Source organism: Physella acuta, unplaced genomic scaffold, assembly GCF_028476545.2.
Source record: "Physella acuta isolate Inbredline_101_S28 unplaced genomic scaffold, ASM2847654v3 ptg000105l, whole genome shotgun sequence".
Classification (NCBI taxonomy): domain Eukaryota; kingdom Metazoa; phylum Mollusca; class Gastropoda; family Physidae; genus Physella; species Physella acuta.
In genome coordinates this window covers 1,747,501-1,770,734 of record NW_026731625.1, presented here as the reverse complement: position 1 = coordinate 1,770,734, position 23,234 = coordinate 1,747,501, and the positions used below count along the sequence as shown (strand labels likewise).

At 39.8% G+C, this 23,234-nt stretch overlaps 4 protein-coding genes and 1 pseudogene across 4 annotated transcripts in view; 2 read left to right on the top strand and 3 right to left on the bottom strand.

The window, feature by feature from the left end:
• The first annotated feature begins 870 nt into the window (after positions 1-870).
• LOC131932219 (mediator of RNA polymerase II transcription subunit 27-like) lies at positions 871-1,801 on the top strand (annotated as a pseudogene).
• Positions 1,802-6,974: 5,173 nt separating this feature from the next.
• LOC131932207 (collagen EMF1-alpha-like) lies at positions 6,975-8,354 on the bottom strand. The gene has a single exon (XM_059289087.1). It carries the CDS (start codon positions 8,352-8,354, stop codon positions 6,975-6,977), a length of 1,380 nt encoding a protein of 459 aa, XP_059145070.1.
• A 41-nt stretch (positions 8,355-8,395) lies between these two features.
• On the bottom strand, positions 8,396-9,796 carry LOC131932198 (uncharacterized). Its single transcript, XM_059289081.1, has 4 exons — positions 9,731-9,796; positions 9,264-9,532; positions 8,886-9,176; positions 8,396-8,798 (listed from the first exon to the last, which is right to left on the bottom strand). Exons 1-4 carry the CDS (start codon positions 9,794-9,796, stop codon positions 8,396-8,398), a joined length of 1,029 nt encoding a protein of 342 aa, XP_059145064.1.
• Positions 9,797-17,099: 7,303 nt separating this feature from the next.
• On the bottom strand, positions 17,100-21,369 carry LOC131931732 (mitochondrial protein C2orf69 homolog). Its single transcript, XM_059288568.1, has 3 exons — positions 21,260-21,369; positions 18,272-18,455; positions 17,100-18,112 (listed from the first exon to the last, which is right to left on the bottom strand). Exons 2-3 carry the CDS (start codon positions 18,431-18,433, stop codon positions 17,423-17,425), a joined length of 852 nt encoding a protein of 283 aa, XP_059144551.1. The 5' UTR covers positions 18,434-18,455; positions 21,260-21,369; the 3' UTR covers positions 17,100-17,422.
• A 608-nt stretch (positions 21,370-21,977) lies between these two features.
• LOC131932858 (pre-mRNA-splicing factor SLU7) overlaps positions 21,978-23,234 on the top strand; it is a 13,652-nt gene continuing 12,395 nt past the window's right edge. The window contains exon 1 of the mRNA XM_059289766.1: positions 21,978-22,044. The gene's annotated coding sequence lies outside the window, so the exon portion shown is untranslated. The remainder of the gene's footprint in view (positions 22,045-23,234) is intronic.

Genomic DNA, 23,234 nt, shown 5'->3' with positions numbered 1-23,234 from the left:
CTTGTATATTCTTTTTCCCTTTGTTTTTAAACCACTGTGAAAGCCGAGTCTTTCTCCTACAATTAAACTTATCAAAGATAAGCAAATGTTCAAACCACTGCCATGACTTATTTCCCTTTTTTTTCAAAATAGTCTAATAGGGGTGATAATAAGCTCCTTTTAATAGATTTGTACAATACAAATTAAAAACCAATTGCTTCTCTTAATTATTATTTTCTTATAAGTAATTACTAAAGAATGACATACCATAAAAAGGAAATGTACTAAATCAATAATATTTAAAAAATTAACAATATAAATACAAAAAAAAAACATAAAAATAAACATAACACGAGACACCAGTACTTATACAAAGCTTTTATGTTTTATATTAATTTGACCGATTAAATGTTAAGAGAGATTTCCTGGTTCATAAAAATTAAATTGCAAACTGATCATTTTTATTCAAAATGTTAAAAATAAACAGTTTTCTATGAGGAAAAATAGTTGATTTTATAACAAATCCATTTTGACTTCATTAAAATCAATTATATTCAATACTTAAAAAAAAAAAAAAATGATTTGAACAGATAAACAAACGACATTGTGCACATAATGTAAATTATTTCCCTTTAAACTTAGTTACATTGTTAATATTTGAATTAGATTAGCTCATGTTATCCAGAGAGCTGAAGAGAATAGTCCTGCACTGATTGAGTTTTTAACATTTAAGCAAATGTGAACACAAGTTAACTCTGGTCTTTCATTCTATTTTTTTTTTCACTTGCCCAGCATTGTGCCATCACAATAAACAAATGATATAAACAAAAAAAAAACAAAAAAAAAAAAAAATGCACTCACACACATGTGTAGAAGACAACCCAGATGAAGATGGAACGGGTAATAAAGACGTTTCGAAAGAAAAAAAGCTCTTCATCAAATCAACAACAAGCTGCTATAACAAATATTGAGAAAACTGAGGAACAACATGAACAACACAGAGCCATATTAAAAACGCAAAAAAAATCATTAGACAATTAGCCAGGATTTCAGTGATTTGGAAAAGAGGGGGGCAAATATTGGTCCTGTTCAAATGTTTTCAAATATAGACAACCTCAGTCTTGATCCCGTTGATAAAAATACAGTCACACATTCTCAGCTGTTGCAGTTTTACACATGGACCAACAAGGTGCATGAGAGTCACAATAATGGCACAGAACACTCTGAAGCGTACACAGTCTTCAAAGTATACCGGAGCAAAAAAAAAAACATGCTTGCTGCGTGTCTTGCATCACCACAAACTGTAGAGCATCTTGTGATGGCATTAAATAAAGAATACCCAAACTCAAATTTTACTCTGACACGACCTCTTGGAAGCTGTGGTGTCAAGCAGATTGAATTGGGGCGAACACTAAGAGCAAATGTTGTGTTGCGTGGTCTGACAATTGAATGGGTTAAAGTGAAAGGGTTTGACGAAACCTTTCAAACTGAAGATGGCCATTTTGATATTTGGTCCAATTCTCGTTTCAAGTTTTCCAAAAGATTACACAGCATGCCGTTGCTGCATCTTTGCATTACTATGCACCAGCCATTCCAGAAATAGCTGTAAAATAATGTGTGCTGTGGCTGGAAGGCTTTGGCACTTTGTTTTCAACTCCATGTGTGAAGTGTGGCAAATATCTACAGAACAATATGCCACCAACATGGCGGGACTATCGCAGTAGAGAAGCATTTCATGATCTGTGCAGGATGTAAATAGTTCCAAGTTTCCAATATGGGATATATTACATACATAGTTCCACTGCGGAATGTATGTATGTACGTATGTTTACATTGGCATGTACATATTTTGTGATAAAGGAATTTGTGAATAATTGTCCATTTTTACTATTGTCGTCATAAGCTATACATTGTACATAAATTTACTTTGAAAAAAAAAAGCACTTACACACATGACCTGATGTTGAAATTATTTTAAATTTATGTTTTTCAAATCCCGAACAGGCCAGCAATGAGTATCCTATTTTTTGTATTTTGTGATTGTATATATATATATATATATATATATATATATATATATATATATATATATATATATATATATATATATATATATATATATATATATATATATGTATATATATATATATATATACATATATATATATATATATATATATATATATATATATATATATATATATATATATATATATATATATATCATATATAGGCCTATATAATATATATAGGGGGGGGGGGGCTAACAGTTTTTTGCGGGGTGGCCCTTTTTTTTCTAGTTCCGCCACTGGCACCATCGCCTTTGTGAATTTCAACAAATATGACCGCAGTGTGTAACTTGGTCAATTTCAACAAATATGACCGCAGTGTGTAACTTGGTCAATTTCAGTAAATATGGCACCATCTTGTGACTTTGTGACGACAAAATGTCTAGGAGTGACAGTTTTAGAAATATGAAAGTAAAACTTTAGCCTCTACGAAGTGTAAGTCTTCTGTCCACATTGACTCATCAAAACTTGGAGAAAACGGAAGCGATGTTTTCATTCCGCCACAAAAACAGAAGAGAATTCGGATAGTACACAGCTCACAAATGGCTGTCGCATTCGGCATTCAGACTCCCCTTCATTGCCTAGCTCATTTCTTATTAACATGTCATTTTACTACTAAATCTGGTCGCATAGCAATAGAGTCCGAGTATAATTGCCGCGACATATGACAGCAGACCCCTTGAACCCCCCCCCTTTATTCCATTACCATTGGCCCTGAGGCACCCTTAGTCAGGACAGACAAGGGCCATCTTCTATTCTCTGGCCATCTCGTGTCAATGGCCGCTTGTGCTAGAAATGGCCAGGATTATGGAGAAGGTTTGGTTCAATGGAGGCCAGATAAATATTTATGAAGACCGGGTGGGCGTCATTCTACACTGGCTATTTTTAAATTGGTTCGATGCTAACAAACAAGCTGGAAACATTTCATTATTGTGTGACAACATTCTGAAATTTGTTACATTTGTGACAATCCGGACAGCACGTTTTACTGTTACATTTGTGACAATCCGGACATTTACTGTTACATTTGTGACAAACTTGACAGCACTTTTTGTTACACAAAGAAACTAACCGCGTTCCGGCCATGCGTGTTTCACCACAGATATACACGGGTCGTCGGCTGACGTTGTCATTCGGACCTCATGTTTTAGTCGGCAGTCGCCTGATACGTATTAGCTGGGAGTCGCCCAAAATAGTTTTATTGCGGATATATTAGCCGGAAGTCGCTTCAGATATATTAGCCGGAAGTCGCTTCAGATATATTAGCCGGAAGTCGCTTCAGATATATTAGCCGGAAGTCGCTTCAGATATATTAGCCGGAAGTCGCTTCAGATATATTAGCCGGAAACTGCTTCAGATATATTAGCCGGAAGTTTCTTCGCATATACCAGCCGGAAGTCGCTTCACATATTTTGGTCGCACATCGCCTCCTACATATTAGCCGGAAGTCTACTAGCAGTGGCCGGAAGTCGCCTGACATTTGAGCCGGAAGTGGCCAGCTATTTAGTGGCCCAGCTTTAGCCCGGCCATCAAACATGGCGGGGTTCTCCTCGAGGTCACATGATCATCTTGACACGTATTAGACACATCATTGACACAAGAGACACATCAGAGACACACGAGACACACCAGAGACACGAGACAGATCACACGAGACACATCAGAGACACACGAGACACACGAGACACATCAGAGACACATGAGACACACCAGAGACACATCAGAGACACATCAGAGACACATCAGAGACACACGAGACACATCAGAGACACATCAGGGACACATCAGGGACACACGAGACACATCAGAGACACATCAGAGACACACGAGACACATCAGAGACACACGAGACACATCAGAGACACACGAGACACATCAGAGACACGAGACACATCAGAGACACACGAGACACATCAGAGACACACGAGACACATCAGAGACACACATCAGAGACACACGAGACACATCAGAGACACACGAGACACATCAGAGACACATCTTCTGCTGCACGAGATAGCATGCGACGTTCAATTTGTTTTCCTGAACCTGCCCGACAGTTCGAGTGTTGCAAGCTATTTATAGTAACAATCTAACGCTGGCTATCCTATCCGCTCTTGTTTCATGCTTGTTTGTTTTTATGTTTGTTGGACATTAGACAGACCTGTATTATGTTGGGCATTAGACAGACCTGTATTATGTTGGACATTAGACAGACCTGTATTATGTTGGACATTAGACAGACCTGTATTATGTTGGACATTAGACAGACCTGTATTATGTTGGACATTAGACAGACCTGTATTATGTTGGACATTAGACAGACCTGTATTATGTTGGACATTAGACAGACCTGTATTATGTTGGACATTAGACAGACCTGTATTATGTTGGACATTAGACAGACCTGTATTATGTTGGACATTAGATCTGTATTATGTTGGACATTAGACAGGCTCCTGTATTATGTTGGACATTAGACAGACCTGTATTATGTTGGACATTAGACAGACCTGTATTATGTTGGACATTAGACAGACCTGTATTATGTTGGACATTAGACAGACCTGTATTATGTTGGACATTAGATCTGTATTATGTTGGACATTAGACAGGCTCCTGTATTATGTTGGACATTAGACAGACCTGTATTATGTTGGACATTAGACAGACCTGTATTATGTTGGACATTAGACAGACCTGTATTATGTTGGACATTAGACAGACCTGTATTATGTTGGACATTAGACAGACCTGTATTATGTTGGACATTAGACAGACCTAGATCTAGATTTATTGTGGACTCTAGCTAGTGATTAGTTTTTAGATCTAAGCCCGAAGCTAGAGTCTGCTAAAGTGAAAGTAAACAACACGAAAGTCTAGTCTGTATTACTAGATCTAGATCTACTTCCTTAGTATAGATCTAGATCTAGTATTGGTATTAGATCTAGAGAATCTAGATTTCTAGTACTTTTGTTGTGGGATAGCCCATGTCTATCTACATTTCTCGGGATATGAATGATAACTGATGAATTTTAATTACTAGATCTAGGTATTACTAGACATAAGAGTGTAGATTTGTTTCAATTTTATACTTATCATATGTATTATGTGCAAACAAAATTTATTTTTGAGATTATTATTCAGTCATCCATAATTGTATTGCTGGATATTATTTAAAGTTAGCTGTTTGTAAGTCTTGTTCAGTTAGTAATTATCTTATTTCTTACTATTTCAGTGTCATGGCTCCATCTAGAGTTTCATCTAAAAACAAAGCGGCTAGGTCAAAGCTGAGGAGAAAGCGTCAGTCAGCCAAAGCGACAGAGGCCAGGCAGAGAAGAAGAGAAGAATCCATGACGACGACCGTTGCTCAAAGTCCAAGTCACAGTGATTCCCCTCTTCTTACACAGGAAAGTACTGTCTTGCCTTCTGTCTCCCCTTCTATCTCAGCTTCTAAACGCAAACTTTCTTTTTTTTTTTGATGAAAGTGAGCAATTCTGATTTGCCATCCACATATGTCTGCCTGGAGACATTACAATCATTATTTACCAACCTGCAGTCGTTGCCCAAAGCATCTGTTTGTTGGTAGGCAGACGCTAGAAATAGCGGTGTGCCTAGGGGTGGGGGAATTCAATATGGGGTCAAAGGCCTCCCACAACTTTTTACAACATATAAACCTGCACGTTGGCAACACAACCAAAGAAATAGGAGCTAAGAGGGACATTGTTAGGGTGGGCAAGGCTCAAAGGTCTCTTTATAATAATGAAAGTGCTAGGAGGAAAATTAGGCGTGTCGCAGAGGAGCGTGAGAATAAAAGAATAGAGTTAGAGGAGGGGGTCCACAGTACATACCAGGAGGGGCTGACATTTAATTTTTTAATATACAGTTATGCTACTTTCTTTTTTTCTAAATGGCATTTGTTTTTACTATTAGAATTAACTTTTATCTCAGTACTGTGGCAAAAATAAGTTTCAGTTAAGTTGCGGTTGATTTTTAATAGGGGGTAGGGCTTACATAAATATTTGTGAAAAATTTAATATTGTTCCATTTGAATTTTCATGTGACTTCATGAAGACACTTATGAATAACCTACTTTATAAAAGTGTCATTTTTAGTTTTGTTGTCATTTTGTTATTTTACCATTGTAATCAATCTTATTTTGCTGTTTTTCTCAAAATAAATTTTTATTAAGCATACCTGTTGTTATGTTTCATTTTTTTCAAAATTCGTTTGTTGGATTGTTTTGAACATTTGTATGTGTGTTTACAAATGGTGTATATAAAGAATGAAGTAGCAGTTATAGGTTAATAATACCACTGGACTGAGTTATGAGTTGTATAAGTGGACAACATAACAAAAAATGTGTCATATCGAATGCGGCCTACAGTACCATCACATTGACAGGTACAGAGAAAAAACTATGCCTTATTTATCCAAACTCTAAACGTCAGTGCATAAAATACATGTATGGGCACCAAAATGCAGAAGATGAGATGTGAAACCACTGTAGTTATTTAACAATTTGTGACAAGAGGTTGCTCATATTTTAGAACCTAGACCCCTAAACACATCCGGATTATGAGAAATAGGTGAACTAATTTGAAAAAATTAATAAATATAGCTTGTCTTAGCCTATCTTGATAAATTTAAAGTGGTTCAATAGTAAAACAACTGATTTTAGGCAAAGTAGATTCAAAAGCAGTTGACCCCCTTAAGGTGTCATGTGATGTGTCATGTGGGTGTCATGTAGATGTTTTGTGGATGATGATGATGGTAATGTGCGAAACTATGACAAACATCACAATAAGCAAACACTTCTACTTCATGGTGAACAAAATGGGACTGTAACGGTGGTTTGAAGTTGACACGTTAATTGCAGACATTTCGGTTCCATTTTTTTAAACAGGACACAAATTATGAATGTTGATTCTAGAAATGTGTCGGTTGTTTGTGTTTTGTGTTTAGCTTCGTGTTTGTTGTAGAATGTATAGGGCCACACGGGTCATACAGGCCACACGGGTCATACAGGCCACACGGGTCATACAGGCCATACAGGCCACACGTGTCATATAGGCCACACGGGTCATACAGGTCATACTGGCCATACAGGCCACACGGGTCATACAGGCCACACGGGTCATACAGGCCACACGGGTCATACAGGCCACACGGGCCATACAGGCCACACGGGTCATACAGGCCATACTGGTCATACAGGCCACACGGGTCATACAGACCACACGGGTCATACAGACCACACGGGTCATACAGGCCACACGGGTCATACAGACCACACGGGTCATACAGGCCACATGGGTCATACAGGCCACACAAGCCACACGGGCCATACAGACCACACGGGTCATACAGGCCGCACGGGTCATACAGGCCACACGGATCATACAGGCCATACAGACCACACGGGTCATACAGGCCACACGGGTCATACAGACCACACGGGTCATACAGACCACACGGGTCATACAGGCCACACTGGCCATACGGGTCATACAGACCACACGGGTCATATAGGCCACACAGGCCATACAGGCCACACGGGTCATACAGGCCACACGGGTCATACAGGCCATACGGGTCATATTGGCCACACAGGTCATACAGGCCATACAGACCACACGGGTCATACAGACCACACGGGTCATATAGGCCACACAGGTCATACAGGCCACACGGGTCATACAGGCCACACAGGCCACACGGGTCATACAAGCCATACAGGCCACACGGGTCATATAGGCCACTCAGGTCATACAGGCCACACGGGTCATATAGGCCACACAGGCCACACGGGTCATACAGGCCACACGGGTCATACAGGCCACACTGGCCACACGGGTCATACAGACCACACGGGTCATATAGGCCATACAGGCCACACGGGTCATACAGACCACACGGGTCATACAGGTCATACAGGCCACACGGGTCATATAGGCAACACAGGTCATACAGGCCACACGGGTCATACAGGCCACACGGTTCATATAGGTCATACAGGCCACACGGGTCATACGGGCCACACAGGTCATACAGGCCACACGGGTCATACAGGCCACACGGGTCATATAGGCCACACAGGTCATACAGGCCACACAAGTCATACAGGCCACACGGGTCATACAGGTCATACAGGCCACACGGGTCATACAGGTCATACAGGCCACACAGGTCATACAGGCCACACGGGTCATACAGGTCATACAGGTCATACAGGCCACAGGTCATACAGGCCACACGGGTCATACAGGTCATACAGGCCACACGGGTCATACAGGCCACACGGGTCATACAGGCCACACAGGTCATACAGGCCACACGGGTCATACAGGTCATACAGGCCACAGGTCATACAGGCCACACGGGTCATACAGGCCACACGGGTCATACAGGCCACACGGGTCATACAGGCCACACAGGTCATACAGGCCACACGGGTCATACAGGCCACACGGGTCATACAGGCTACACGGGTCATACAGGCCACACGGGTCATACAGGCCATACAGGCCACACGGGTCATACAGGCTACACGGGTCATACAGGCCACACGGGTCATACAGGCCATACAGGCCACACGTGTCATATAGGCCACACGGGTCATACAGGCCACACGGGTCATACAGGCCACACGGGTCATACAGGCCATACAGGCCACACGTGTCATATAGGCCACACAGGTCATACAGGCCACACGGGTCATACAGGTCATACAGGCCACACGGGTCATACAGGCTACACGGGTCATACAGGCCACACTGGTCATACAGGCAACACGGGTCTTACAGGCTACACGGGTCATACAGACCACACAGGTCATACAGGCCACACGGGTCATACAGGCTACACGGGTCATACAGGCCACACGGGTCATACAGGCCATACAGGCCACACGGGTCATACAGGCTACACGGGTCATACAGGCCACACGGGTCATACAGGCCATACAGGCCACACGTGTCATATAGGCCACACGGGTCATACAGGCCACACGGGTCATACAGGCCACACGGGTCATACAGGCCATACAGGCCACACGTGTCATATAGGCCACACAGGTCATACAGGCCACACGGGTCATACAGGTCATACAGGCCACACGGGTCATACAGGCTACACGGGTCATACAGGCCACACTGGTCATACAGGCAACACGGGTCTTACAGGCTACACGGGTCATACAGACCACACAGGTCATACAGGCCATACGGGTCATACATGCTACACGGGTCATACAGGCCACACGGGTCATACAGGCCATACAGGCCACACGGGTCATACAGGCTACACGGGTCATACAGGCCACACGGGCCATACGGGTCATACAGGCCACACGGGTCATACAGGCCACACGGGTCATACAGGCCACACGGGCCATACAGGCCACACGGGTCATACAGGCCACACGGGTCATACAGGCCACACGGGTCATACAGGCCACACGGGTCATACAGGCCACACGGGTCATACTGGCCTACATTTTAACTTGTCTGATTCCAGCACTGAGTCTGATGTCATACAAGATGACACGTCCTGACATATGAACTGAGCCTGATGTCATATAAGATGACACGTCTTGACATATGAACTGAGCCTGATGTCATATAAGATGACACGTCCTGACATATGAACTGAGCCTGATGTCATATAAGATGACACGTCCTGACATATGAACTGAGCCTGATGTCATACAAGATGACACGTCCTGACATATGAACTGAGCCTGATGTCATATAAGATGACACGTCTTGACATATGAACTGAGCCTGATGTCATATAAGATGACACGTCCTGACATATGAACTGAGCCTGATGTCATATAAGATGACACGTCCTGACATATGAACTGAGCCTGATGTCATATAAGATGACACGTCCTGACATATGAACTGAGCCTGATGTCATATAAGATGACACGTCTTGACATATGAACTGAGCCTGATGTCATATAAGATGACACGTCCTGACATATGAACTGAGCCTGATGTCATACAAGATGACACGTCCTGACATATGAACTGAGCCTGATGTCATATAAGATGACACGTCTTGACATATGAACTGAGCCTGATGTCATATAAGATGACACGTCCTGACATATGAACTGAGCCTGATGTCATATAAGATGACACGTCCTGACATATGAACTGAGCCTGATGTCATATAAGATGACAGTGACACGTGCCTTCGTGTGACGCAACAATCGCTAAATTAATATTCGTATTTCCCAGAACATCGGCCAAATGGGTGAGCTCGTATCGCTAAAATAATCTAGAGATGGTTGCGTCATTCGTTATTTTTGTAACAAACTAAAGCAAAGTGCTGCAGCCACACGTCTCAGTGAGCGGCTCTCTTTATTTGTGCTTTCCTCGTGATCTTATTCTCTCCCCTTCCGTATGCCCTATCTCCCCCACTTGCTCGAATGTCCCGGTTGATACAGGAAATCGTTCCCAACTTGATAGAAAACTACAAATTTGATGTAATAGTTACATACTAAATTTGGTCGACACAACAGAAACGCTATTATTACTATTAAAGTTATTGTGTTTACATACACACACACACATACAGAGGCGGAAAGTTAATTAAAAGCGGCGAAAACTATTCAAATTTCGTTGAATTTTTGTACACGATTACACTACTTCCCTTATGCACAGGGCCGGCGCTGCTTATACACTCTGTATACGAGAAAGTAATTTTATATTACCCTCTACCCCATCACACGTTTTGGGAAACGTTCATGGTTTACTGCTCCCTTATTACAAAACAAATCTAGAAATTTACCCCTCACCGTAAAGTGTAAGCTATCTAATACTTCTATAAAAAGCTAAAGCTATGTAGTAACGAATTTGTTTTCCAAAATATATTGATAATTAGATGTTAACTAGAATACCCGTCATCCGTTGGATAACTGTGGGTTTCGGGGGTCATCCATCAAAAAACATCACGTCTGTCACTCAGAGGCATAGCGAGCCTTCCCGGCGCCCGGGGACAAACTTTTCGATTTTAACCCCCCCCCCCCAAGATTTCGATTTTCAACCCCCCCCCCTCAAACTTTTGATGTGCACCCCCCCCCCCCCCCCACTCAAACTTTCGATTTGAACCCCCCCTCAACCTTTCAATTTATTTTTCCAAACCATTTTGGCGCCCCAACATGTGTCCCCCCGCCCCCCCTCCACCTCCCCCCGCCTCCCCTTCCCCCCCCCAGCCTCCCCTCCCCCCCCCCCCCGCCTCCCCTCCCGCCCCCGCCCCCCCCCCCCCTCCTCGCTACGCTACTGCAGTGTCACTTATCGTCACAAAAACAGACCCCACATTCAAAAATATGTTTCTTATCTTTTAAAAACACCGAAAACACCGATTTCGGACTATCCCTTCATATAATGACGTCACATGTGACCTACTCAACTCTACTTCACCTGCCCAGTGTCCCGCCAAGTCTCAGACAACATGTTTTTATCGTTTAAAAAACGATTCCAGCCGAGCATGTCTCTGACCACACTATCCTTTCATATGCTTAGGACAAAGAAACAGATGAACTCTACTTCACCTGCCCTGTATCCTGCCAAGTTCAGATAGGCAACTCTATCATTCACATCTAAAAAAAAAAATTGAAAAAAAATATCATTGACATATTGGTCTAGAACCTGTACCACCCACATGAGAGCGGACTACGCTACAAACTTAGCTATTTACTCGTGACGTCACAAATGAATTTTTATACTATACTTTTGAGTCTCCGCGCATGGATCTAGATCTAAGTCTAGTAGTAGAATCTAGTAACTTTCAAATTAAATTTTATCTTAAATTAGCCAAACAAAGATTTATATAAAATAATTAAGGCCTGAAATAGATTCTAGATGTATTAAGGCCTGAAATAGATTCTAGATGTAGAATTTACATTAAGTCTAGATCTAGAATTTACATTGAGTCTAGTGACCTAGATCTAGGCTAGATCTAGATCTAGATCTAGGCTAGATTCATAACTTTCCTTCGACAGCTGATCTTTAGATCTAGAGAAATTTATTGTAAAACTAAATGAAAAAAGACAGTTTAAAATTGATATAAGTGTTGGAACGTAATAAATACAGCAAACGGACGTATTGTTAAAGTTATGACCGACAGAAAATTAGATTTAGAACGCGTTAAACTTTTGAATGGGAACACAATTTTCTTCGATAGACGCCGCCATTTTATTGTACTAAAGAGTAAACAAAAAACTGTGACGTCACGGTCCCGCCGAGTGTAGTGGTCGTTCTAAACTTTTAAAAAAAAATGGGTTACTCTGCGTATGAATAAATCAATAAATTAATTAACGTCTTTAAATAAATGTGTGATTAACAGTCTGTCTTAAAACAAAAATTTTTCTCTACCTACATACTATTTTACAGCTTTCCACGATGAGTGCAACCATGCGAGATAGTCAATCAGGCAAACAAAAAAACAAATAAATATTCAAACATGTAAACAAACTTGACTTTTAGTAGTATACTAGAATACCCGTCATCCGTTGGATAACTGTGGGTTTCGGGGGTCATCTATCAAAAAACATCACGTCTGTCACTCAGAGGCAGAGCGACCCTTCCCGGCGCCCGGGGACAAACTTTTCGATTTTAACCCCCCCCCCAAGATTTCGATTTTCAACCCCCCCCCCCTCAAACTTTTGATGTGCACCCCCCCCCACTCAAACTTTCGATTTGAACCCCCCTCAACCTTTCAATTTATTTTTCCAAACCATTTTGGCGCCCCAACATATGTCCCCCCCCCCCGCCCCCCTTCCCCCATCCACCTCCCCTTCCCCCCCCGCCTTCCCTCCCCCCCGCCTTCCCTTCCCTCCCCCCCGCCTCCCCTCCCCTACCGCCCCCCCCCCTCCTCGCTACGCTACTGCAGTGTCACTTATCGTCACAAAAAACAGACCCCACATTCAAAAATATGTTTTTTATCTTTTAAAAACACCGAAAACACCGATTTCGGACTATCCCTTCATATAATGACGTCACATGTGACCTACTCAACTCTACTTCACCTGCCCAGTGTCCCGCCAAGTCTCAGACAACATGTATTTATCGTTTAAAAAACGATTCCAGCCGAGCATGTCACTGACCACACTATCCTTTCATATGCTTAGGACAAAGAAACAGATGAACTCTACTTCACCTGCCCTGTATCTTGCCAAGTTCAGATAGGCAACTTTATCATTCACATCTAAAAAAAAAAAATTGAAAAAAAAATTTCATCGACATATTGGTCTAGAACCCGTACCACCTGCATGAGAGCTGACTACGCTACCAGCTTAGCTATTTACTCGTGACGTCACAAGTGAATTTTTATACTATACTTTTGAGTCTCCGCGCATAGATCTAGATCTAAGTCTAGTAGTAGTAACTTTCAAATTAAATTTTATCTTAAATTAGCCAAACAAAGATTTATATAAAATAATTAAGGCCTGAAATAGATTCTAGATGTAGAATTTACATTAAGTCTAGATCTAGAATTTACATTGAGTCTAGTGACCTACATCTAGGCTAGATCTAGATAGATCTAGATTCTAGATCTAGGCTAGCTTCATAACTTTCCTTCGACAGCTGATCTTTAGATCTAGAGAAATTTATCGTAAAACTAAATGAAAAAGACAGTTGAAAATTGATATAAGTGTTGGAACGTAATAAATACAGCAAACGGACGTATTGTTTAAGTTATAGCCGGCAGAAAATTAGCTTTGTAACGCGTTAAACTTTTGAATGGGCCACAAAGTCTATGATGGAGTCCGCCATTTTTATTGTACCAAAAATGTAAACACATCAAGGGACGTCACTATCCCCACAAAGTTTATTCAAAGTATTAACATTTTTAAAAAAATACGGTTAATTTAACAATGAATAAATCAATAAATTAATTAACGTCTTTAAATAAATTTGTGATTAACAGTTTGTCTTAAAACAAAAATTTTTCTCTACCTACATACTATTTTACAGCTTTCCACGATGAGTGCAACCATGAGCAATAGTCAATCAGGCAAACAAACAAAAAAAAAAACAAATAAATATTCAAACATGTAAACAAACTTGACTTTTAGTAGTATACTAGAATACCCGTCATCCGTTGGATAACTGTGGGTTTCGGGGGTCATCCATCAAAAAACATCACGTCTGTCACTCAGAGGCATAGCGACCCTTCCCGGCGCCCGGGGACAAAGTTTTCGATTTGAACCCCCCCCCCCCCTCAAACTTTTGATGTGCACCCCCCCCCCCCCACTCAAACTTTCGATTTGAACCCCCCTCAACCTATCAATTTATTTTTCCAAACCATTTTGGCGCCCTAACATATGCCCCCCCCCTTCCCCCTCACCACCCCCCGCCTCCCCTTCCCCCCCCCCCCCCACCCCCCGCCTCCCCTCCCCTACCGTCCCCCCCCCCTCCTCGGTACGCTACTGCAGTGTCACTTATCGTCACAAAAAACAGACCCCACATTCAAATATATGTTTTTTATCTTTTAAAAACACCGAAAACACCGATTTCGGACTATCCCTTCATAAACTGACGTCACAGGTGACCTACTCAACTCTACTTCACCTGCCCAGTGTCCTGCCAAGTCTCAGACAACATGTTTTTATCGTTTAAAAAACAATTCCAGCCGAGCATGTATCTGACCACACTATCCTTTCATATGCTTAGGACAAAGAAACAGATGAACTCTACTTCACCTGCCCTGTATCTTGCCAAGTTCAGATAGGCAACGTTATCATTCACATCTAAAAAAAAAAATTGAAAAAAAAATTTCAATGACATATTGGTCTAGAACCCGTGCCTCCTGCATGAGAGCTGACTACGCTACCATTTTAGCTATTTACTCGTGACGTCACAAGTGAATTTTTATACTATACTATGTGTCTCCTTATGCAACTTGATTTACGCGTATAGATTCTAGATCTAGATCTAAAAATAAGTCTAGTAGTACTAACTTTCAAATTAAATTTTATCTTAAATAAGCCAAACAAAGATTTATATAAAATAATTAAGGCCTGAAATAGATTCTAGATGTAGAATTTACATTAAGTCTAGATCTAGAATTTACATTGAATCTAGTGACCTACATCTAGGCTAGATCTAGATCTAGGCTAGATTCATAAATTTCCTTCGACAGCTGATCTTTAGATCTAGAGAAATTTATCGTAAAACTAAATGAAAAAGACAGTTGAAAATTGATATAAGTGTTGGAACGTAATAAATACAGCAAACGGACGTATTGTTTAAGTTAGAGCCGGCAGAAAATTAGCTTTGTAACGCGTTAAACTTTTGAATGGGCCACAAAGTCTATGATGGAGTCCGCCATTTTTATCGTACCAAAAAGTTAACATATCAACTTATCAAGGGACGTCACTATCCCCACAAAGTTTATTCAAAGTATTAACATTTTTTTAAAAATACGGTTAATTTAACTATGAATAAATCAATAAATTAATTAACGTCTTTAAATAAATTTGTGATTAACAGTCTGTCTGCATTAAAAAATTATTCTCTACCTACATACTATTTTACAGCTATCCAGATTGAGTCGAACATATCACAATAGTTGATCAGGCAAACAAACAAACAAACAAAAAAACAAACAAAAAAATAAATATTCAAACATGTAAACAAACTTGACTTTTAGTAGTATATAGATAGATAGATTAAAGTTGGGAAATGAATTGTTTTAACAGGAAACGAGTATACCAAGTTTTGGACAAACCAAATTATAAAAACACACTCCTTTAGACAACAAAACAGATCAAATCTACAAATATATAGATTTTAAAAATATTGACAGTGAATTGAGGTGGAAAAGCTTCACATTCTGTATATTTTTCTTCGTGGTGCAAGGGAGGTAATTCAGTAAATTAAACCTTTTTAAACGCTTAAGTCCCTTAGAGACAACAATTCATCAAACTTTGGAAAACGCAAATGTAATTAGCTAAATAATCTCACGTGACAGTCTTTCATATGGATATGAAAAAATGTAAATGTTAGAAAACACTCAACACCATTTTTGTGATAATTTTTAAACCCAAGAAATAAACAATCTTTAGAAAACTGACATTTCAAAATGTAATAAGTATTATTATATCAATAACTTTAATACCAATAACAATAACACTTCAACAACAACACAAAATGATTGTGTAGACATTACAGAAAAATGAAACATTTGTAAACATTTTATCTGAAATATTGTTTAAAGAAATGAAGATGGTAGCAAAATTATGTATAAAGCTTTAACTTTAACAATAAAACAATATAATTATGATGCATCCATCACTTGACAGCAGTTAGATCAAGCTGGTACAGCTAGCTGGACTGGCTGGCTAACTTGGTACAGGTAGCTGAACTGGCTGGCTGACTTGGTACAGCTAGCTGGATATGGCTGGCTGACTTGGTACAGCTAGCTGGACTGGCTGGCTAACTTGGTACAGGTAGCTGAACTGGCTGGCTGACTTGGTACAGCTAGCTGGATATGGCTGGTTGACTTAGTACAGCTAGCTGGACTGGCTGACTGACTTGGTACAGCTAGCTGGATATGGCTGGCTGACTTGGTACAGCTAGCTGGATATGGCTGACTGACTTGGTACAGCTAGCTGGATATGGCTTGCTGCTGGCTACAGCTAGTTGGATATGGCTGGCTGACTTGGTACAGCTAGCTGGCCTGGCTGGCTGACTTTGTACAGCTAGCTGGATATGGCTGGCTTACTTGGTACAGCAAGCTGGATATGGCTTGCTGCTGGCTACAGCTAGCTGGATATGGCTGGCTGACTTGGTACAGCTAGCTGGATATGGCTGGCTGCTGGCTACAGCTAGCTGGATATGGCTGGCTGACTTGGTACAGCTAGCTGGATATGGCTGGCTGCTGGCTACAGGTAGCTGGATATAGCTGACTGCTGGCTACAGCTAGCTGGATATGGCTGGCTGACTTGGTACAGCTAGCTGGCCTGGCTGGCTGACTTTGTACAGCTAGCTGGGTATGGCTGGCTGACTTGGTACAGCTAGCTGGATATGGCTGGCTGGATATGGCTGGCTGACTTGGTACAGCTAGCTGGACTGGCTGGCTGAATTGGTACAGCTAGCTGGATATGGCTGGCTGACTTGGTACAGCTAGCTGAATATGGCTGACTGCTGGCTACAGCTAGCTGGACTGGCTGGCTGACTTGGTACAGCTAGCTGGATATAGCTGACTGCTGGCTACAGCTAGCTGGATATCGTTGGCTCCTGGCTACAGCTAGATGGATATGGCTGGCTGCTGGCTGCAGCTAGATGGATATGGCTGAATGTTTAATTGGTCAGACTTTACACTAACAGTTTGTAGCTATAAAAAATTCCTTGAATAAGCTAAAATTCTTCTAGGACTTTAAAATGGTTCTCGATGCTACTTGGTTCTGTCTCAAAGTGACGTCTCTCCTGTACCTGGGCCTTGTAGGTGAGCAGCTTCTTGTAAAACTTGCCCTCCTGCTGCCCTATCCACTTCCTCATGGGGTCCCCCACCTGGTACGGTGACACGTGGATGTAGATGTGGCACTCGAGTGACGCCAGCAGACGTAACGCACTGTCGTCTGTCACCCAGGTGTTGTCCTTCCCACCACTGTGCCCCCCATCCAACCAGTAGAAAGATTTGATTTTCTTGAGAAAGTTTTTGACCTCGCCGTTGTTTTCTAGCAAATGTAGTTCAAAAAGCACTTGATTGAGTACAGTACATCCCTTGCTGAAGCCAATGAGATGAAGAGGTAGATCTGTGGCTGGTTCTTGCTGACTGTCTGCGTACACCTCACCAAGAGCTGACCTGTAGAGGGCAGACAAGTGCCTGATGGCCCCGTGGTCACCACAATGGTTTGGGCTGCCAAAGTCGTTGGTTTGAAAAAAGTTGGAGTACACAGCAAAAGTCAGTAGGTGCATGCGCGTTGGTTTGACAACAAAAATTAAAGAGTTTGGAAATTTTTTGTGTATGATCTTTGCTGTGTTTTCTGTGTTCCACTGTAGATATCTTTTGTTGTCTCGATGGAGCTCCATATTTTCTGGATAATCCTGGAAATAATTAATCAGTGTTAGCTGATATAAACATGTATAATGCATGCAATTTAAAATTATAGTTCTATATAGATCTGATGATAAATTTTAACCAATATAATATGCCAATAGAAGTGTAAAATATGCTTTAAAAATAAAAATGTTTAGCTTGGTTACCTGCACGTCTCCGCCAAAATAAATGATATGCTCTGTACAATCTTTCCTTCTACCATACACAAAAATATTATTGGCTTTATCCCCATCCCCCTGGACCATGGTCAGCCGTAGGTTGACTATCTCGTCTCCAGTTCTGCCATCCAGTGAAGCAGACGCCATCATGCCACACCCTAAGGTATAGTACCTACACAAAGTTCAAAGAAATATTTAAAGTTCAGCTCAGCACCCTAAGGTATAGTACCTACACAAAGTTGAAAGAAATATTTAAAGTTCAGCTCAGCACCCTAAGGTATAGTACCTACACAAAGTTGAAAGAAATATTTAAAGTTCAGCTCAGCACCCTAAGGTATAGTACCTACACACAGTTGAAAGAAATATTTAAAGTTCAGCTCAGCACCCTAAGGTATAGTACCTACACAAAGTTGAAAGAAATATTTAAAGTTCAGCTCAGCACCCTAAGGTATAGTACCTACACACAGTTGAAAGAAATATTTAAAGTTCAGCTCAGCACCCTAAGGTATAGTACCTACACACAGTTCAAAGAAATATTTAAAGTTCAGCTCAGTGGGTTGCTGTTGTTACATTAGTCCTAATGTAGTGTGGTGTCCTATGGTCTAGATTTCACAATTAATTGATAAGTCTAATATTACTGAGAGTCTTCAGTGTTTAGGCTCCAAATAGGAGGCTAAAGTTTTTTCTAGACTTTGTAGGCAATTTGTACTTGGCTTATCATTTCAAAAGGCATAAATGTTTGTTGACTTAATAATGATGGGGACCTAGGCCAAGACAAGGTATAATAGTTATCAATTATTCCAGTAGGCCATTTCTGCACTGATACAATCATAAGCAGGGTAATCACTATACAGTAACAGTATCAAGGGTAATCACTATACAGTAACAGTATCAAGGGTAATCACTATACAGTAACAGTATCAAGGGTAATCACTATACAGTAACAGTATCAAGGGTAATCACTATACAGTAACAGTATCAAGGGTAATCACTATACAGTAACAGCATCATGACAATGGTTTTTGTCATTTACAGCAGGGGTTATAGTGCAGCTTTGTATCAAGTGATGTTTGCCAACATATTTCTGCCAGACATTATGTTGGTTATAACACTGAAGGTTACTTGTTACATCTGATATTATATTAGATCTACTCTATGGCCAGAGGCTTTTAGACAAGCAAAAAGATGTAGAGGGTCATCCATAAATGATATCACACCTAAGTACTTTTGTGACTAGGGGAAGTTTAATTAAGAAAGTTTTACATTGAACAATTTTAACAGAGGCTTGGTAAATTTAATTTAGTGATATGTTTGGATATAATATAATTAATTTTTATATTATGCTTTCATATGGTTAACAACGTTGGTTTGTTTTTTGTTTGTAGGATGTGGCAAATCTTGTGATTCAATTTTGACTAACTTCTAATGCAGTGATTTCGTTCAAACTTTCCAGATACTTTAATCTCTGGTGACAATGCAAGAATGTCTATTTTTTTAGTCTAATTAGACATTAGATTAGTGACAATCATTAAACATAATTTAAAAATGAATAAATTTAGTAATAAATGGAAAGATAATAAGATAAATACTAGCAAACCACTTGATCAGTTAACTGTCAATGGTGAACTGTTTTTTAACAGCTGAGTGATTTCTTGCCTAAGCATTGATGGCAGACTAAGAAGAAGCAAATAATTGTCTTTTAGGTAGAGATTGCAAGCCACTGATCAAATAATTGTCTTTTAGGTAGAGATTGCAAGCTACTGATCAAATATTTTTAGTTGCAGTCTAAGTGTTGACAACTTTATTAAAGAAAGCAAATTTGTTTTATTTACTTATTTTCAATGCATTTAAAATTTAGATGTATTATTATAAAGGTTTTCTTCTATTTGTTAAATTGTTTTATAAAAATATAAATTATAAAAATGATTTATGTAATAGGCTATGTACAGAGGCGTAGCGACCCCTCCCGGCGCCCGGGGACAAACTTTTGATTTGCACCCCCCCTCAAACTTTCAATGTGGCGCCCCCCCTAAGGTCGGTGCCCGGGGACATATGTCCCCCCCCCAACCCCCCCTCGCTACGCCTCTGGCTAAGTATATTAATAATATTATTATCAATAATTTATTAATAGCCTGCTAAGCCCAGTACTATTTTTGGATTTTTTATACTTATAAAGTATAAAGTGTGGGACAGAGTGATCAAATGGTAGTGCATATGACTGCTAACCCAAATATCTCGAGTCCCTGATTCCATCAAGCTCTGATGGGTACCTTACTCACATTGGGGAAAAGGAGGCTCGGCATAGTGCTGACCACATAATCCCTTCATGTGCTGAAGTCACAGAAACAGGGGAACTTCACTTGGGGGTCATCCATAAATGACATTACGATTTTTGAGATGATTTTTATCTCCCCCCCCCCCCTCCACTGTCACACATTGTCACAAAAAGCCAGACCCCCCCCCCCCCCCACCCCCACCCCAGTAAAATGACTCACACCTCAGCCTACAACCCCCCCCCCCCCCCCTCAAAATTGCAGTTGAACGTTTCTTAAAACATCAATATTTTTCCAAAATCGTGTCTGAACTCTGTCAACATAGAGTATTTTAATCAATTCCTATTACAATATATTAAAACAATTTTTTAAAACGCAAAATAATGGCTGAAACTGAAACTCCTTTTCTAACAATGCTTTTTTATAATGGAAAAGTGTGATGTCACACCATCTGAACCCCCATTTCCCCTCCCCCCCCCCACTCATCACACACTCTTACGAAATTACAACCCCCTCCCCCTACCAGTGTGATGTAATTTATGGACGACACTTTGTACCATATACCATGTACTGTCAGTTTGAAGTTATGCCAAGGGTTCATTCTGCCAGGGATTCAAAGGGTTGATTCTAAATATTATCCCACTTGGTTTCTTATAATTATAAAATCATTAACAAATTCTTAAATATTGAAGTTTGTAATTACCTTCGAAAGTGTAGGGCGGCTACCGATGTAAGTCGAAAAATTGTTTCCAGTCTAGTTTATTATAATTAGTAGGTCTAGGCCTAGGCTAATTTAATTGATTTAATTAATTATTAATTAGCCTAATAATAATTAATTAAAACAAATTCTAAAAGTTGCATGTAAACTAGAAACTACTTTAATCAACTTTAATGACTGACAAATGCCTCTAAATTCTATGCAATAATTACTAGCCTAATATAAATAGATAGATAATAGATTAGAGTATTTTTAGAGATAGGCCGATGTATGTAAAAACTAAAAACTACGTTCTATAGCCGAAGCCTAATAGTTAATACTAATTAATTAAATTAGGCTAATTACACTTATCACTAATCAGTATTAGGCATTAGGCCATGGCATTAGGCCTATTAAATTTTAATTATTAAATATTATTATTATGGATTATTTTGACTCGGTTGCAGTAGGGCCCCGTACTAGATCACTCATCTATCCCATGTTTTAAATTTCAAACATATTGAGTAAAAACATAAATAGACCTCTACTAGATCTAGATATGGTTCCCTAGATCTAGATAAATAGTAAAATATTAGTTTAGAAAAATCAAAGTTTTTTTCTTGTATCCAACTTGCCTAGTTAGATCTACTTATTAGGCGAAATATAATTAGGAATTCATTTTCAATTAGGGGCCTAGCCTAGAATATGTTATTACAAAGCAGAAGAATTCTGTTTCCGTATTTTCGTTTTTATTGTGGTTCATCACAACAACAAATTCTAAGTAACTGGAGGTAAAGACCTAGATTCTAGAATACTAAAGAAGACCCTAAAATTCAGAATTTGGTTATTGTGGTTAAGCTACATTTTAGCGCAATGTATTTGCCTTTGTCGAATACGCCAGCTAAGGAAAACACTACTTCCCAAGTTCTTTAATACTAAAATTAATACTTAGGCCTAACTTAGCGTTTTACGAAGTGACTACCACCACCATCAGTATCAGTATCACTACTGCTGATCGCCGAACGTTCCGAGTAGGCCTATTTATATAAAATAGATCTAGAGTCTAGATCTAGAATCTAGTATTTTTTTAAATTCCGTAGGACAAATTCTAACCTAATATACATTTTATACAAATTCAGGTCCAGTTTAAAACTTTAAAACACTTAAAACTATCATTTACTATGGGCAGTCTTGATTATTTTATATTACTATTAGGCATTTTTATTTTTTAGATCTCGTCCAACCTAGAGAAAAGATTTAGCGGATTGCTTTGTGATCTGCCCAAATGCGGCCTAACATTTTCGTATATTAATATTTAGATTTTAAATTAGGCCTAGATCTAGAAATTCAAATTAGATAGGCCTAATCTATTGTTTTAGGTACGTAAAATCAGCCAAGACTAGTAATATGAATAAAGGCAACTCATTAATTTTCAATTGTATTTGAAACATTTTTGTAACTTTCATTATTCAAAACCTTTGCATTTGCGATAAATCCTCCTTAAAATGGGAAAGAAGTACTAAAATTTAATGAGTCACCTTTTTTCACATTACTAGCCTCTGCTGATAGATTACTGAAAACTTGTCCTCATCTTACCATCCCACTGATTGTGATATGGTCATCAAAATTACTTTTTGAAAAATAAAATAATAGTTTTTTATGAAATTAGTTAAAATAAAATAAACACAATAACTGACATTAATCGACTGTAAACAAATGTTATAGATAAAATGTAATTATTGTAATCTCAGTAGCCCCAGTGATTGCTATCTCAAAAAACTATGGAATTATAGCAAGGCTTGTATTGCCATGAAAAAATTCGCTCAAGTGAATGAATTTAAATAAATAACAATCAAACCATGCCAGATAGCTGTGGTGATTGAAATAAATAACATTAACAGTAACTTGCAGGTATTCATTTGAGCCTACTTCCATACAGCCTGATAGTATTGATGTAACACCTTCATAAATTTAGATAAAT